Source organism: Meleagris gallopavo, chromosome 19 (genome assembly GCF_905368555.1).
Source record: "Meleagris gallopavo chromosome 19, MGAL_WU_HG_1.1, whole genome shotgun sequence".
Classification (NCBI taxonomy): domain Eukaryota; kingdom Metazoa; phylum Chordata; class Aves; order Galliformes; family Phasianidae; genus Meleagris; species Meleagris gallopavo.
Window position 1 is genome coordinate 6,366,658 of NC_139422.1, and position 14,968 is coordinate 6,381,625.

Here is a 14,968-nt window from a genome sequence, read left to right on the forward strand (position 1 = left end):
GCATCTCAGCATCCCTCTGTGCAACCTCACAGCCTGGGAAATCTCAGGCCAGGCTCCACTGCACCCAAGCCCTGATGCCCAAGGGCAGCATGAGCAGCTGCTGACACCCAGGGCCCATTGCTGTTAGAGATTCAACCATGATCTGGGGTGCTTGCAGCCTCATGGATTGCAGTGCAGTGAAACCACAAATGCTGTGCTGTCTTCCAGGTAAGCCCCTACCATTGCTACTTCCTCGTACAAATCCACAGGAATGCTTTGGATTGAGGTTTCATTCATGGCCACTCTGCCTTCTGTAGGGACTCTTTTTGCCACCTGACAACTTCATTTCCATGGCACAAAAGGGCTCCAACTCAAAATCTCAAACTGCCCAAACCGAGCAAGCTGAGAAAGCCGGCAAACGTCTGCAGCCCTTCTTTGCAGGAGGGAAAAAAACGCAAAGTCTCAGTGGGGCATTAAACCAAGCATTTTCTGAAGCCTTTGCAGACACATGGACCATTTAGCCCAAACTCCTTTGTCTTTGATTTCCTTATCTTCTCGGAATTAGAAAGGCGGGGAGAGAAGACCCAACCCATTCATTAAGCAACTTCAGGATGAAACCACTGGGAAAAGCCGTAGTGTTTGTAACCCTGATAACCCAACACAGCCCTGTGAGCACAGCTCAGCTTGGACAGAATAACGTCTGTTTTAAAAATACCTGCCTCTCCCTAACTTGTCATGGCATTTGTTGACAACCCTATTGAAAGCCGCTCTCAGTGCAGCTGTGAAGGATCTTTCAGCACCTCTTTCTCTTTCCTAGACAGTTTTTGAAAGGGAGGGGAGGGAAGGAAAAAAAAAAAAAAAGCCATCAATACAGGGGGAAAAAGGCATCAGCAGCCAACATCAGCTGATGAAGCGCCTCACCTGGGCCCCCAGCGCACCGCCTCCAATTAAATCAAAATGGTTTGTTTTTAATGGTCTTTTACACTGACAAGTGGGCTATCATTCCAGGCCTAGAGAGCTGTCAGGGAGCCGAGGCAAATCCTCCGTTGATAATGCCCAATGCTTCCAATTAGGAGCCGAGGCCGCTCCTGGCGCACTAACGATTCCCCAGCCTCCCCCAAGGCCCCTTCGGCGCTGGCTGTTTCGTCTTCCCTCTTCCTCCGCCGCAAATTACTGACACAAAACGGAGGCGCCCCGGTGCCTCCTCACCACGCCGGGCCCCGGCCCTGTTGGATTTAATGAGGCGATGGAAGTTTTTGCGGATCTTTCGCTAAATTCTTTTCTTGTTTGACAGCTGCTTGAGTGTTGACCTTATAAAAGATTTAGTGTTTCTCATTATTTTCTGTCAAGCTTTACAAGTGATAGCTTCACGGAAATCATTTGCATCTCGATGCGCGCGCGGTTCTGTCTGTACGGGGATGCTCGGTGCAGCTCTGAGTGCGTACAGCACCCATACATTGTGTGCTTTATTCCCTCCTCCCCACCAAAAACAAAAAAAAATCTACAAACACGATGCTGTTGTTTTGTGTCGTTTTGGGAAAAGAAAAAACAGGAGAAGGCTTGAAAGGCCCAGGATTTCTCAAGCTCTGTAAATGAGGGAGGTTTTGAAAAAGGAACAGAGATTGGTTTCCTGTAAAGAGAGCTCAGGAAAGTGTTTTGTCACTCACTAAAAGCATTCGATCAAATGGATGATGGAGATTGGATTGGGTGCAAGGGCGGCTGTGATGCAGAAGCAAGGAATGGCAGAAGTGGGGCTGGGAGACCCCTGGGCTGCTCAGTGCCTCCCATGCGTCATTGCACAGCTGCCTCCTGAGCCCACTCTCCCGTTGCAGCTCCGATGTACCTCCCACCAGGAGCTGACCTGTCTGACCAGCCAGCAGCACCCAGAAACCATCCTTGGGATGCTGCCTCAGGGAGCTCTGCCCACCCTGCACTTCTTACATCTCTCTCTGTGTTGGTTCTCCTGTTATGAACCTGTCTGCTTGCACCATGCGTGTGGTTGTACTAATGCTTGGCAAGGGATCTCTTACAGACCTCCAATTTAAAACATGAGTGTAACTCATAAACCCAAATGAAAATAATGCCCCTAAAGCTTTAATATGTATTTTGGGGGGCCAAGTTTGTTTTACTGCCCCTCTAACTCTTTGTAGTAAGGGCTGATGTTAAGGCACCCCCATCTAAAAGTGTCCTGCGAGCTTGAATTTGTCAATAAATATGCAAAGGAAAAGAGCAAATCATTGCTTATAATAAGCAGAAAGAAGTTCCATCATCCTGCAAAGGAAACCACCGTGCTTGTGCCTGCAACCTGTCCTGCTACAGCCAAAGCTCTGAACCTGAAATTAAAACCAAGTCCTGTTGTAACAGCCCATAACCACATCAGAGAAACAGTGAAGATCATCAGCTGTCTCTACAGAAAGTACCATTGGGTTCATCATTTAAAATATGAATTAGAAGAATCAGAGATGTGGATCCATCACCGGCACCGACTTCTCACACCAGTCTGTCACAGGACGACCTCTGACCCAGGGACACCCTTATCTTGTCTCTCATTATTGGCCTGGGACTAATCCATACACCTCAGGTATCCCTCATTATGAGGGGGTTCCTCATTTTTTAACACAGCACTTGTCCCCTGCCTTACACCTGGTGCTTCCCACTTACTCATGCTGTGGCATCACTCACAACTTTGTCAAGGACTCCGCTAATTTTAATTACAGCCGTCGTGGCTCAGTGTGACATTTCTCACCCAGGAGCATTGCACCAGCCTGGAGTGAACAAACTGCCGCTGCCTCCCCTGTGGCCTCAACTCAACCCCACAAAGAAATGTTGCCCTGCCCAGCTCCCAGGAAACACAGCCAAGAGAAGCAGCTCAGCTGTTCTTACATACAGACAGCAGATCTTTCTAACAACCCCAGCTCTGGTCCCACACAGGTCAGAGGGAAGAACTGCTGCATCTGCAGAGCGAGGTCAGAGCTGGCTTGGGGGGCTCTGGGGCTGCCCACCCATCTCTGCAGCCTGGGCTCTGCCTCCCCCATGCCCTCCTAGCCAGGGGTTGTGGGGAAGCAAGAACATCCAGAAACAGCTGTCTGAAGTCAGGCACTCAAATGCAAATAGAAGCACCCAGATGCCTTCCTCCAGAGAGGGGGAATAGCTAAATATGCTTTGTTTGTCTTGATTAATGAGATTACTAGCAAGCTTTTCAGGGCAAAGACTGCTGTGTATTTTTACGTATGCAAAAGCTGACATCAATCCAGTCTGAGCAGGACAGGGGGGAGGGAAGCAGGAGGAAGCTCTGCACGTCCACACGAGGCAGATCTATGGCACAAGGCCTTGTCAGGGCCCCTGATGGCAACCCCACTCCAAACATGAAGATGTGCTCACACATCTCAGTTTAAACCTGTATCTGCAACATATTTTCCATGGCTGGCTGCTCATGTAACCAATCATCTATCTGCTCCTTTTGCTATAGGTCGGGCCTCATCTCAGTACTTTTCCAGACTCTGATGCTCGTAAGAAGGCGTTCAGTTCCTCCCATTGAGAAGTGCCTGGGAGAAACAGCTCCCTCCCCAGGGCAGCCATACATCGAGCTCAGGTCAGGACTCAGCCAGCATGGAGTCCTGCATCGGCCACAGACATAGGATTTCTCAGGATTTGAAGAGTTACATTCATGCAGATATAGCCAATAAATCAAATGTGGAACTCAAGATCCTGTTTCAGCCTGTTCATTGCTTGATGTCTGATGCACACCAACGCTTTCCTCAGTATGATCACCACAGATCTTAGGCTCGGGGTAACAAGTCACATTGCTAAGAGGGCAGTGCTTATAGCAACACAGTACCACAGGGTAAGGACAGTCTCCTCCCCTGCATGTTCTGCGCAAACATATTAAACTCAACCACATCCCACTCAACACCAAGTCTAGGACAGCTTCAGAACCCATCAGTCCTTCCCACCTGGCTGCCGAGCAAGCTCCCCATTGCTGCCTGATTCAGCAAACCTCTTGCCCGTTTGCCCGCATGCAGCCATCCCAGCACCTGCTGCAAGCCCTCTGCCAAACCGAGGCCCCTCCGCAGAGCTCTGTGCGCACTCAGCCCCCACCGATCCCTCGCGTACAGCCCAAGCGCCGCTGCCGCCCGGCGCCGTCCTGCGTTCCCCCGCTGCCAGCCGGGCAGAACCGCGCCCCGACCCCCCCGGCCCCATTCCCTGTCCCCGGTACCGGGGGGCCCTGAGCCGGCCCCGCACGCCCCGGCGCTCCTTGTCCTGCAGTGACACCCACTGGTAACGCTGCTCTACCGCTGCCGCAGGCTCCCCGCCGCCCTCCCCGCTCGTTGCGGCCTCGGGCCGATTTTTTTCCTCACTTCCACCCGAACACCACCCCCATCCCGACCGCTCTACTCTCTCTCATCCGGACACCCTCCGGGGAAAGGCAGCGTCCCGAGGAAATGGGTTTTCAGGGCAGCTAGGTCCGCTTTGTATGAAAACGACGATGTGTTGGAACTGAAAGGGCTCAATCCTGCGGAGACATCAGCACAGCACAGCACCTCCTGTCCCTCACCCCGATGTGGAGGTGCATGACCTGCCACGACCAGCAGATCCCATTCCTCCAGGGACACCCCATGGCTGCAGAGCAGGGGCTGATAGGGATGGGGACACTCATGTGGATAAACCATGTGGGATCCACCTGGCCAGTGGGAGACGGGGGCAGCATGTCCTGGTGCTCTGCCAGCTTCACCCCTGGGACTGCTCCTAAGCTGCTTTTCAGCCTTCATGAAAGAGAGGCTGCCAGGATGAACCTGGGCTCTGCTGCACAGGGATTTACCCTTTAATGTCCTGCATGGTCTCAGGTGCCCCAGGGTTCTGCAGGGTTCAGCTCAACCAAAGGAGAAAGCTTGCATGTGGGGTAGACCAACACTGACAATGTCACCATTTGAATTAATGAGCTCCTAACTGCTGTAGAGGGGATGCCATGCACAGGCAAAATGGGGGACACTTCTGCCTTGGAGAGTCCAGTTCTGAAATAATATTAATAATTCATTTTAATGAATGTCAGCCACACTGACATTAGGATATGAGCAGTGAGGGCACCTGTAGCTGCTGAGAACACCAAGCGTGGCCTCAGAGAGACACGGGGCCTTGGCTGGGGATGGCAGAATACTGTGTGCACCCAGGGGTGAGGACTGGATCCCTCCCCTGCCTGCACCCCATAACTTTGCACAGAGAACAGAGTTGAACTGAAGATCTCCTTGCGACTGCCTGAAGGCACGACTCAAGAGAGGGAATCCCAGCATCAGACTCACAATTCAAATCAGTTCCTACGTGTGTGATTATAACACAATCCCAATCCCATCCCTGATCCATCTTCTGGGTCCCATTCTTTGCCCCAAACCCAACCTCAATGCTGTTCCAAGTGTCCATCTCCATCCCAAATAGGATGCTATGGTTGGATTGGGTGGGTTACCAGAGCCTAGCATGCTGCAGAGAGCTGGAAAACCCCGTGGGGGTCTTTGCCCCATTTCTCACTGGGACCAGTTCCTGTGCATCTCTCAATCTGGTGGATGCTGCGAAAGCAATGCCAGCAGATGAACCATAGAATCACAGAATCATTCAGGTTGGAGAAGACCTTTAAGATCCCCAAATCCAACCCCAATGCACCCCACCATACCCACTGACACATCCCTCAGTGCCACATCACTGTGGTCCTGGAACACCTCCAGGGACGGTGACTGCACCACTCCCTGGGCAGCTGTGCCAATGCCTGATCATCCTTTCACAGAAGGAATTTCTCCTAATATGAGAACATGGGGGGACGTGCAGCCTCGAGTCAGGTCCATTGCACCCCCAGATTTGGGGCAGAGGAGGGACTGACGCAGCTTTCCTCCCGTCCCTGTCCACCTGCGGGGCTTCTTTGTTCCCTGCCCTGCTCACAGCCAGCCCTGAGCCGGGGCGGAGGGCAGGAGGTGGGGGGCCCTGCTTGGCCGCTGCCCGACAGCTGGCAGCCGTGCGGCCCGGGGGGGCCCTGCCGCCTCCAAGCTGCCAGCCGAGAGCGGCTTTGGAAGAGGGACAAGATGCAGCTGCCCGGCCGGGAAGGGGGGAAAAGGAAGAAATCGACTATTTGAGAAATAAGCCGCAGTATCTCTCTGAAATAGCACGGCTCCACGCACGCGGGTGCGGACGTTTTCCTCTTGTTTGCCCCCAGGAAAAGAGTCCGGGAGGAGGCAGGAGCGGTCGGAGCTGTCGGAAGGTGGGAGCCGTGAGGGAAATGTGACAGCTGCGAAATATCCCGACGGGGCGGGAGGGGGGAAAGAGAAACCGGGCTGTGCAGGGAGGGCAGCTCCAGCCGGGCCGGGGGGTTCGTTGGAGGGGTAATTGCCGAACTGACGGCAGCGCCGCCGCTCCGGAGCTCGGCACACGGTGGCTCCGCGTTTGCTGTTGCAAAAGGCTCTCCGCCCGTTCGCAACAGATTTCAACGAATGGATTCAACGAAATCCGCAGTTTCGAAGCTCATCTCGGGCTCAGAGCTGCCGCCTCTGCGCTGGGGTTTCGGGAAGGGTTTCAGCGCTTTTCCTCACCGTTTGTTTTTTATTATTATTATTATTTTGTTTTTCGAACGCTCAGCAAAACTTTCCCTGCTCGGAGCGACCGGCGGAGCAGTTAATTGCGGGGAGGCGAGCAGAAAGCAGCAACCCTTCGTATGCCCCCGACCCCCCCGCGGCTAATCACCCCATTACGAGCCCCATCAGCGCCATAATGACAGCAAAGAGGGCGGAAACCGCCCGGAAAGCGCGGGGAGCCGGGCGGCAATTAATTCGCGTTAATCAAGCTGCAAGGTGTCTCCGGCGAGGAGTGACAGCCCCCAAAACGCCTCGCGACCAATGGGCGCGTTCACACGGCTGAGGCGAGGGGGGAGCGCTAACCGGAGCGGCACAAGTTCATTTTGTTCTCCTTTTTTTAATTGTTTAATTTTGTGTTATTTTTACCCCTCCCGGCCCCCACCGTGGGGAAGCCGCTGTCCGAGGTGCTGAAGTCGGTGTGACTCCGGAGCTGTCCGAGGTCCTGACATTGGCATCCGGAGTGACTCTTGGTCGCGGTGCTGACGCTTTGGCTCCGGTTTGACTCCGGTTCTCCCACTTCCCCCCCCCCGCCCCCCTTCCCGCCCCCCGGATCCCCCCCGGCGCTGTCCGAGGTGCTGTCGGGGAAGGGGGGCGCCGCGGCGGCCCGAAGGCTCCCACCCCCTCCGCCCTCCCCTCGCCCTCCCCGTTGATTTCTGGATCATTAAGTGGTTAAGGCGCTGCGGAGCCCTCACTATCGATCGCTGCCTCCCCACCACCGGCTGGCAGCCCCCAGCCCCGCGGCTCCGGGCAAGGGTGGGGTGACCGGGAAGGGGCCCCTGGTGAGGTCGGGGTCCGTCCCCCCCCTCCCCACCCCCTCGGCGGCCAAAGTTTGACTCTGCCTCCCTCTCCCCCCTCTCCTGTCTGTCTGTCTGAGTGCAGCTGGGCGCGATGCTGAAGACGGAGCAGCCCTGGATGTAACGCGCGGCGCCTCGGAGAGCCCTGCAGCAATTGTTGCCCGGATCCCACGCTGAACTTTGCTCTATTTTTTTTTTCCCCTTTTAGATTTTTTTCCTTTTTTTTTTTTCCTTTCGCTTTTTGTTGTTGTCGTCGCCGTTATTGTTAATTACCAACCCGCTTCCGCCGCGCCCTCCCCGCCAATGCCTGTGTGAGCGCCGGCACCTCGCGGGGGCCATGGAGGGCTCCACCGGCTTCGGGATCGACTCCATCCTCTCGCACCGAGCCGGCAGCCCGGCCGTGCCCAAGGGGGACCCGTTGGTGGGCGACGGCCGCTCCCCGCTGGAGCTGAGCCCCCGCTCGGAGGGCAGCAGCGGGTGCCCCTCTCCGCGTTCCCCGGAGGCGGCGGTGCGGCCGGGCCTGGACGCGCACCTGCAGCCGGGGCAGCTCTCGGCTCCCTCCCAGTCCCGAACCGTCACCTCCTCCTTCCTCATCAGAGACATCCTGGCCGACTGCAAACCCCTGGCCGCCTGCGCGCCTTACTCCAGCACCAATGGACCTCACGGCGGGCAGGAGGCGGCGGGCAGGATTCCCACCAAACCCGGAGAGGACTTTAGGGAGAAAATGGAAAAAACCACCAGCAGCTCCTCCTCGGACTCCGAATACAAAGGTAAGAGCCGCGCAGCCCTTTGCGGGGCCCCGGAGATAAAGGGGTGGGGGGAACCGGGGGAACCCCGAAATTAGAGCGGGCTTGGCACCAACTTGGGGAAACTTCGGGAGGGACCGACGGGGCCGTGCGCGGCGCGGGGCCGGGGGCGCCCGGGGGGTGCGCAGCGCCGGGTTCCGCAGACAGAATTCGGTTCTTTCGTTCCTATCCTCGGGGAGAAAGGAAGGGAGAACCGCCCGGGAAAAAGCGAGGCAAATACAAGAAAAGAAATAATAATGCTAAATTAAATAATCACGGGTTTTGCCGGGTATTTTCCCTGCTCCTGTAAGAAACGAATAAGAAAAGCCGGAGGGTTGGATCCGATTTGTATTATCGGTGTTACTCCCGGTGTTGTTTTGGAGGTAGTTCGGAAAGGAGCATGGCAGCCCCAGGACTGCGGGGAGGCGGCTGCGGCCTCTCGGGCCCCCACAGCCTCCGCCCGGGCCGGGGGGAACGGGAGCAGCACGGGGGGGGGGGGTTGGCATCGACGATCGCCCCCCCGGAGCCCGTTCTGCCGGCAGCTCCCGTCCTTCTCGCTCTCATTGACCCAGAAAAAAAAAAGAAAAGGAAAAAAAAAAAAAACACTTCCAACCGGGAAAATTGTAGGTCCGGGGGCAGCTTCGAAGAGCCCCGAAAAGCCGCGGGGGGTCCTCGTTGTGATCGAGGGCCGGGGCCGGGGCTGGGAGTGAGCGGGGGGGACAGCGGGGATCGGCTCCGGCGCTGCAAAGAGATCGAAAACGGCCGCGATCCTCTCCGCGGATCTTGAGTTTGTTTGGGCTTTTTTTCTTGGAGGGGGAAGATTGTTTTGTTTTGTTTGGTTGGTTTGGTTTATAGTGGTTTTTTTGTTTGTTGGTTGGTTGTTTTTTTGGGGTGGGGGAGATATTGGGTTTTTTTTTGGGGTGGGGGGTGTTCTTTACGCTTCCTAAATTCTCCCCCCGCAATTCTCGCAGCCTTTATCCCCTTTCCCAAAAAAAGGGCCGAGCCTGGAAAAAGCGAGAGAGGAAAGGAGGGAGGAACGGAGCGGGGCCGTCTGCAGGCGGGGAGAGAGCTTAAATGGGGGGAATCCTGCTTAAACAGGGGAGAAAATACCGCTGTTATGGGGGAAAAACCTTAGTTAAACGGAGTGAAAACTCTGCATACATGGAGGTAAAACCCCTGCTTGAATGGGAGAAAACCTTAAAAAAAAAAAAAAAAAAAAAAAAAACCGCAGAAAAAATACTTCTTAACTAGGATTAAAAAACAGTGCCCGATTGGAGTTGAAAGTCTTCGCGTAAATGGGGCAGCAGAGGAGGGCCGCAGCTCCCTCCGACCCCTTTTTGCCACTTCGGACATCGCTTTTCCCGGACAACCCCCCGAGTTCCCGCACAGAGGAACTCGGAACGGCCCGAACCCCGCAACTCAGATCCGTGCTTTTTTCCTTATGTCAGCTCGGAGCGGCCGGGGCACAAAACACGGAGCCGCCCAGGGAACTTTTTTGGGAGCTCCGGGGGGGCGGATTTACCTTTCCCGGAGAGCGGGTGGCGAAACTCCGCCGAACTTTGGACCGGACCCGGACCCCTCATCCGCGCTGCCCTCATCTTCCTCCCCCACCCCCCCGGCTCTCTGTGCCCGCTCGGCCGGAGCGGAGGGTTCCGGCTGAAGGCTTTCGCTCCCCGGTGGCTCAATTAACGGGATTATTGTCTTCCTACAGAGAGGCATCAGCTCGCGGCCCGCGCAGCCCCGGCCCCACCAACCCCCACCGCCGGGAAATTTAACATAAACCCGCAAACACCCGCGGACGCCGATTTCTGCCACCAAATCCTTCGGGAGGAGGAGAGGGAGGGCACGGCGAGCACCAACACGGACTCTTTTTTTCTTTTTTTATGATTATTTTGTTTTCTTTCTGTTCATTTTAAGCTTTTTCCCTCCCCCGTTTATATATATATATTTTTAACTTATGTTTTTCCTCTCTGCTGTTTTCCTGTTTCTCGCTGATGTTTCGCAGCGTAAATCCCCGCCGGTGCGCGCAGCCCCGGTACCAAAACGCGGCCCCCGACCTCTCGTTAGAGGCTAAAAAATGGCTCAAGCGGGGTCATCCCGCAGCATTTCGTTGTGAGGCTCCGGGACGCCGAAGGCTCCGGGCCCGGAGACTTTTCTCTCTAAACATACGTTGCCTCAGCATCTTTATTTTGGGGTTGGGTTTGTTTGGGGGTTTAAAAATGGTTTAAATAGAAATTTAAAAAAAAAAAAAAAAAAGGAAAAGAAATAAAAGGAAAGGGAAAAAATAACAAGGGAAAGGAAAAATTAAAAAATGAGGGAAATGTATTTATATAAGGAAGAGAAAAAACAAACTGCGGGGTTTGCTGCCCGCCGAGCGGAGCGGCGCAGTTGGGGCTCCGGCGGCCCCGGCAGCACCGCATCGCACCGCACCGCACCGCACCGCACCGCACCGCCGGGCCGGGCTCACCGCGAGGCCCCGCGGGTTCGAATTGAGGGAACGGCGGGACAAACGCTGCGGGAATCCGCGCGGTGCCCGAGCTCTCTGCTCCCGTTTGTTGCTACCGCGCTTTGCCGCTTTCTTCTGAGCGCGTTTCCAGTCCCTTCCTGCCCTGACCCGGCCTCTCTTCCTCCCTCTCGGCCCAGTGAAAGAAGAAGGGGACCGGGAGATCTCCAGTTCCCGGGACAGCCCCCCGGTGCGGCTGAAAAAGCCTCGCAAAGCCCGCACCGCCTTCACCGACCACCAGCTGGCCCAGCTGGAGCGCAGCTTCGAGAGGCAGAAATACCTGAGCGTGCAGGACAGGATGGAGTTGGCCGCCTCCCTCAACCTCACCGACACGCAGGTGAAAACGTGGTACCAGAACAGAAGGTAAAAACGCACCGCTCGTCCCCTCCCGCCCCACCGCGCCGGGCCCCGTCCTGCCCCTCTCCCGGCCCCGCAGCCCCGAGCACAGCGGTTCTTCATCCCGCCCCGCCCCGCCCCGCAATCGGGGGGATGTGCACCCCCAGCCCCAGCCGGCGGGGAGCAGCGGGCTTCCAGCGAAACACAACAGCATAACACATCGGCCCATTAATAATAGATACCAATTACTGCTTTGGGCATCAATAATTAACACCCCTTACAGTAATTACACAATTATTATTATGATGAATAATTTACCGGGGGAAATAGGTTTAGCGCTTCAGCGGCGAAACCGTAAAAGTGTTGAAGACATTTGACGGCTCTGATTGATTCATCCGGACGGCCCCGTCGGAGCTGTCCCCAAACCCGACGGAACGAGGGACACCGAGCCCCCCCCGACCCCTCTCTGCCCCCACATTTTAACCCTCTCCCCCTCCGATTTCAGCCCCACTTCACGCTCTGCAATGCCCGGCGGCTTTCCCAACCCGTCGGGGCTTTTAGGCCGTGTGGGGACGGCGCGGTCTATGCATAAATTTAAGAGATATATACGTACGCGTATACACGCACCCACACGTATATATCGCAAACGAACGCACAGCACCGACCCCGCGGTCCCTCCCGGCAGCGGCACTCCCGACTCCAGGGGCGGCCCGGCCTCTGATCTAGGAGAGCTGCGGTGCCGGTTCTGCGCATCGCTCCGCGGTTCGGTGCCGGCGGAGCTACCGGGTGCGCGTCCCGCACGAGATACACTCAACGCGGTGCGGGATTCGTTACCCGCGGGCTGCGCACCGGGAAAGGTGGACCGTATCGATCGCGGTTTGGAACGCAGTGATTTGTATCGCGGCCGCTTTAGGGCTCCGGTGCCTCCGGGCTGCCCGGGGACAGCTAAATCCTCTCGTCCTGTTAACGAGGGCTACGTCCCTCCATCCCATCCCATCCCATCCCATCCCATCCCATCCCATCCCATCCCATCCCATCCCATCCCATCCCGGACGCCCCGGGATCCAGCGGCAAGGGAGCGGAGCCTGAGAGAAGAGGATGCACAAGGGCGGGGGGAAGAACAGGGAGCGGCCTTCAGAGCATCCCTATCCCTGACCCCCCGTCTCGGCTTGTCCCCCTCCAGGACCAAATGGAAAAGGCAGACGGCGGTGGGCCTGGAGCTGCTGGCCGAGGCTGGCAACTACTCAGCCCTGCAGAGGATGTTCCCCTCGCCCTACTTCTACCCGCAGAGTTTGGTCTCCAACTTGGACCCCGGCGCTGCCCTCTACCTGTACCGCGGACCCAGCGCTCCGCCCCCGGCCCTACAGAGACCTTTGGTGCCCCGCATCCTCATCCACGGACTGCAGGGCGGCAGTGAGCCCCCCCCACCCCTACCCCCGCTGCCCGGCGTTCTGCCCCGGGCCGCGCAGCCCCGGTGAGCCCCGGCCCCGATCCCCGGGCGTGGGGGGGGCCGGAGAGGGCCAGCCCAGCCCTGGGGCCTCGAGCAAGCGAAAGACTCCCGCTTCCTCCCTAAATATAAATATATATAAATATATAAACGAGACCCCCCCCTTCCACGCACACACACACCCCAACTTTTTTTAATATATGAAGTACGAAAGAACAGAAAAAGCCGCCCGCCCCCCACCCGGCTCCGGGACTGCGGCCGCTTTACTCCGTTGTGCCCTCGGGGGGCAGCGATGTGGGTCCGTCCCCAGCCCCCCGCCCAATCCGAGGCTGCACCGGGGGATGGGGAGGGGCTGCCCGGGAGGGGGGGAGGGGAAGGTGAGCTTCTTTTCAAGCAATTGCCCGACTCGACCCCCCAGTACGGCCGGAGCCGGGGAGGCCCCTCCCCAACCGTCCCGGCCCCGCTCCGGGATCGGGAAGAACCGGGTGGGGTACCGAACCCCAACCTCCGCCGCAGCGACACTTTGGGAGCTCCGTAACCGAAACAAATAATAATAATAATAATAATAAGGAAAAAAAAAATAGTAATTAAAGATGGGGGGGAAGGAAAAAGACAAAAAAAAAAAAAAAAAAGAAGAAACAAAAAGCGGCGAATGTAAATACGGTGCGCAAAATGTATATGAATTATTTATTTGTGAACCCTGAGGGCGTATTTGTGTAAGTGATGCTTTGTCCGTCTGTATCCCGGGGCCGGCCCGGCCGGGGCGGGGGGAGCTCGGGGGCAGCTCCCGCTTCCGTCCCCCCTTTTTTAAATGTGAAAATAAACTTCTTTACACACGAACGGCTCCTGCCTGCGCCGGGCTTTCTGCCCTCCCACCCCCCACTCCCCTCCTCGGGGGAAAGCGGGGTTCGCTCCCACTGCCGGCATCCGCCCGGTGAATTATTAACGCTAATCTTAAGCGTATAATTGCCTAAGTGCTTTAAATGATCGCTTTGGAAAATGGATTGTTTCCACCCTTGAAAAGTGTCGCTCAGATGGTCGAGGCCGTGGGCCAGGCAGCTGCTCCGGGACAGCCGGGCAGCGGCTCTCGGGCTCCGGGAGCCGACAGATGGGCTGCGGGCTGCGGTCGGCCCCGAACCCCCCCGCCCCCCCCCAATCAGAGCAAAACTCCGCGCCGCTCCCCGCCCCGTCCCCGGAGCTTTGGGTTGGGGGCTCCGAGAAATGCGCGGCCACGCTCCGAGCGGAGAGCCCCGGCTTTTGTGGCCGGAGCGGATCCTTTGCATGTGAATGGGGGAGTTTGGTAAATCCCCGGACCTCGGCGAGGAGGAGGAATTGGGGGGAGTGAGGGGACAGGGGGGGTTTCTCCCAGCTCCGGGTTAATGAAGTGGGAAAGGAGTCTTTCAGAGCGCCCTGCAAACAGCCCCCTCCGCGGGCAACAAACCCCGTCCCCAATCCGACATGGATTGACTTAAACCCAGGGGATAAGTGCTTTAAATTAATCTCATTGAATAAGAATGAGGCCCAAACAAAACTCTTTAAAATCATATTAAAAATCGATCAAAGGACAACTTGCAGTGGGTGTGCTATCCGTGGGGCGAAAGGGAAGGCGAGGAGCGGGCAGGCAGCCTTCCTCCCATCCGCACAGCAGGAACGAGAATCAAAGGAGCTATCTAAGATTTAATTGTCCTTGTAGCCGCGGCTGATTCCTCCTCCGACATTAACGAAGTACAAGGCTTCGTTACAACGTCGCTAATTGCGGTATCCCAATTTGCCTTTTCGCATCTGGAAGGGTGGGTTCGAGGGACCTCCCGGCAGTCAAACAAAGGCAGCTCCCAAAGAGAAAAGGGTTGGGAGAGGTGCTGTGCGTGGTGGGCTCTGCTCTGAGAGAGGCATCGTCTGTGGGGGAGCTCAGCAGCCCCTGTGCAGACCCAGGACCCCCAAATCCATTCCTGACCGCCGACCCCTCCTGGCCCCATAGCTTTAACCGGGGCATGGGGAGTTGGTGAAGGCTGAGAGCTGCTTTGCCAACACACTGAGAGACACACGAATGGCAGGAAAGCACCAGAAGTGGTTTTAGCTGCTGTTTTACTGTTCTGGCTGAATGCAGGCGATGCTACACCAAAATGGAGAGCTCAGAGCTGCTCCCGTCCCCTCACTGTGCTGATGGAGGACATGAACCAGCGTAGCAGGGAGGTTCTGTTGCTTTCTCCCCTAGTTAGCCATCTCATCAGCAGGCACAGGGTGCCTGGTGTCTGATTGCTCAGCTGTGCCCTCCACATTAAGGTCCCTGTTCTGCTTTTCCCTCTCCCAAAGCCCCCACACTCAGGGTGCTTTGCCTGCAGGGCAAGGAGTCCGGTCTGAGGGAGCAGAGGATGAGAGCTTCCATTGCTGGCAAGGACACGGAGCCAGAAGGGTGCAGAGAAGCAGCAGGGAATGCAAACCTACATTTGGAGAGGAGCTCAAGGAAGGCTCCATAGTGCTGCTGTTACAGACCCAACTTCAGGCTGCAGGAC

General features: G+C 56.5%; 2 protein-coding genes across 2 annotated transcripts in view; both read left to right on the top strand.

The window, feature by feature from the left end:
• Positions 1 to 3,683, top strand: part of CFAP77 (cilia and flagella associated protein 77) — a 52,399-nt gene extending 48,716 nt beyond the window's left edge. Inside the window, exon 6 of the mRNA XM_085239537.1 lies at positions 3,449 to 3,683. Coding sequence (XP_085095663.1) covers positions 3,449 to 3,517 — 69 coding nt within the window. The 3' untranslated portion in view covers positions 3,518 to 3,683. The remainder of the gene's footprint in view (positions 1 to 3,448) is intronic.
• A 3,794-nt stretch (positions 3,684 to 7,477) lies between these two features.
• Positions 7,478 to 12,564, top strand: BARHL1 (BarH like homeobox 1). The gene is made up of 3 exons (XM_085239526.1): positions 7,478 to 8,154; positions 10,813 to 11,035; positions 12,192 to 12,564. The coding sequence occupies exons 1-3, from the start codon at positions 7,722 to 7,724 to the stop codon at positions 12,484 to 12,486; spliced, it is 951 nt and encodes a 316-aa protein (XP_085095652.1). The 5' UTR covers positions 7,478 to 7,721; the 3' UTR covers positions 12,487 to 12,564.
• Positions 12,565 to 14,968: the final 2,404 nt, after the last annotated feature.

Bases quoted from the DNA above. Each gene is read 5' to 3' on its own strand.
- BARHL1 (XM_085239526.1), top strand. From the start codon at position 7,722: ATGGAGGGCTCCACCGGCTTCGGGATCGACTCCATCCTCTCGCACCGA. The intron at 8,155-10,812 runs GTAAGAGCCGCG...CTCTCGGCCCAG, and splicing joins CTCGGACTCCGAATACAAAG to TGAAAGAAGAAGGGGACCGG. The intron at 11,036-12,191 runs GTAAAAACGCAC...GTCCCCCTCCAG, and splicing joins ACGTGGTACCAGAACAGAAG to GACCAAATGGAAAAGGCAGA.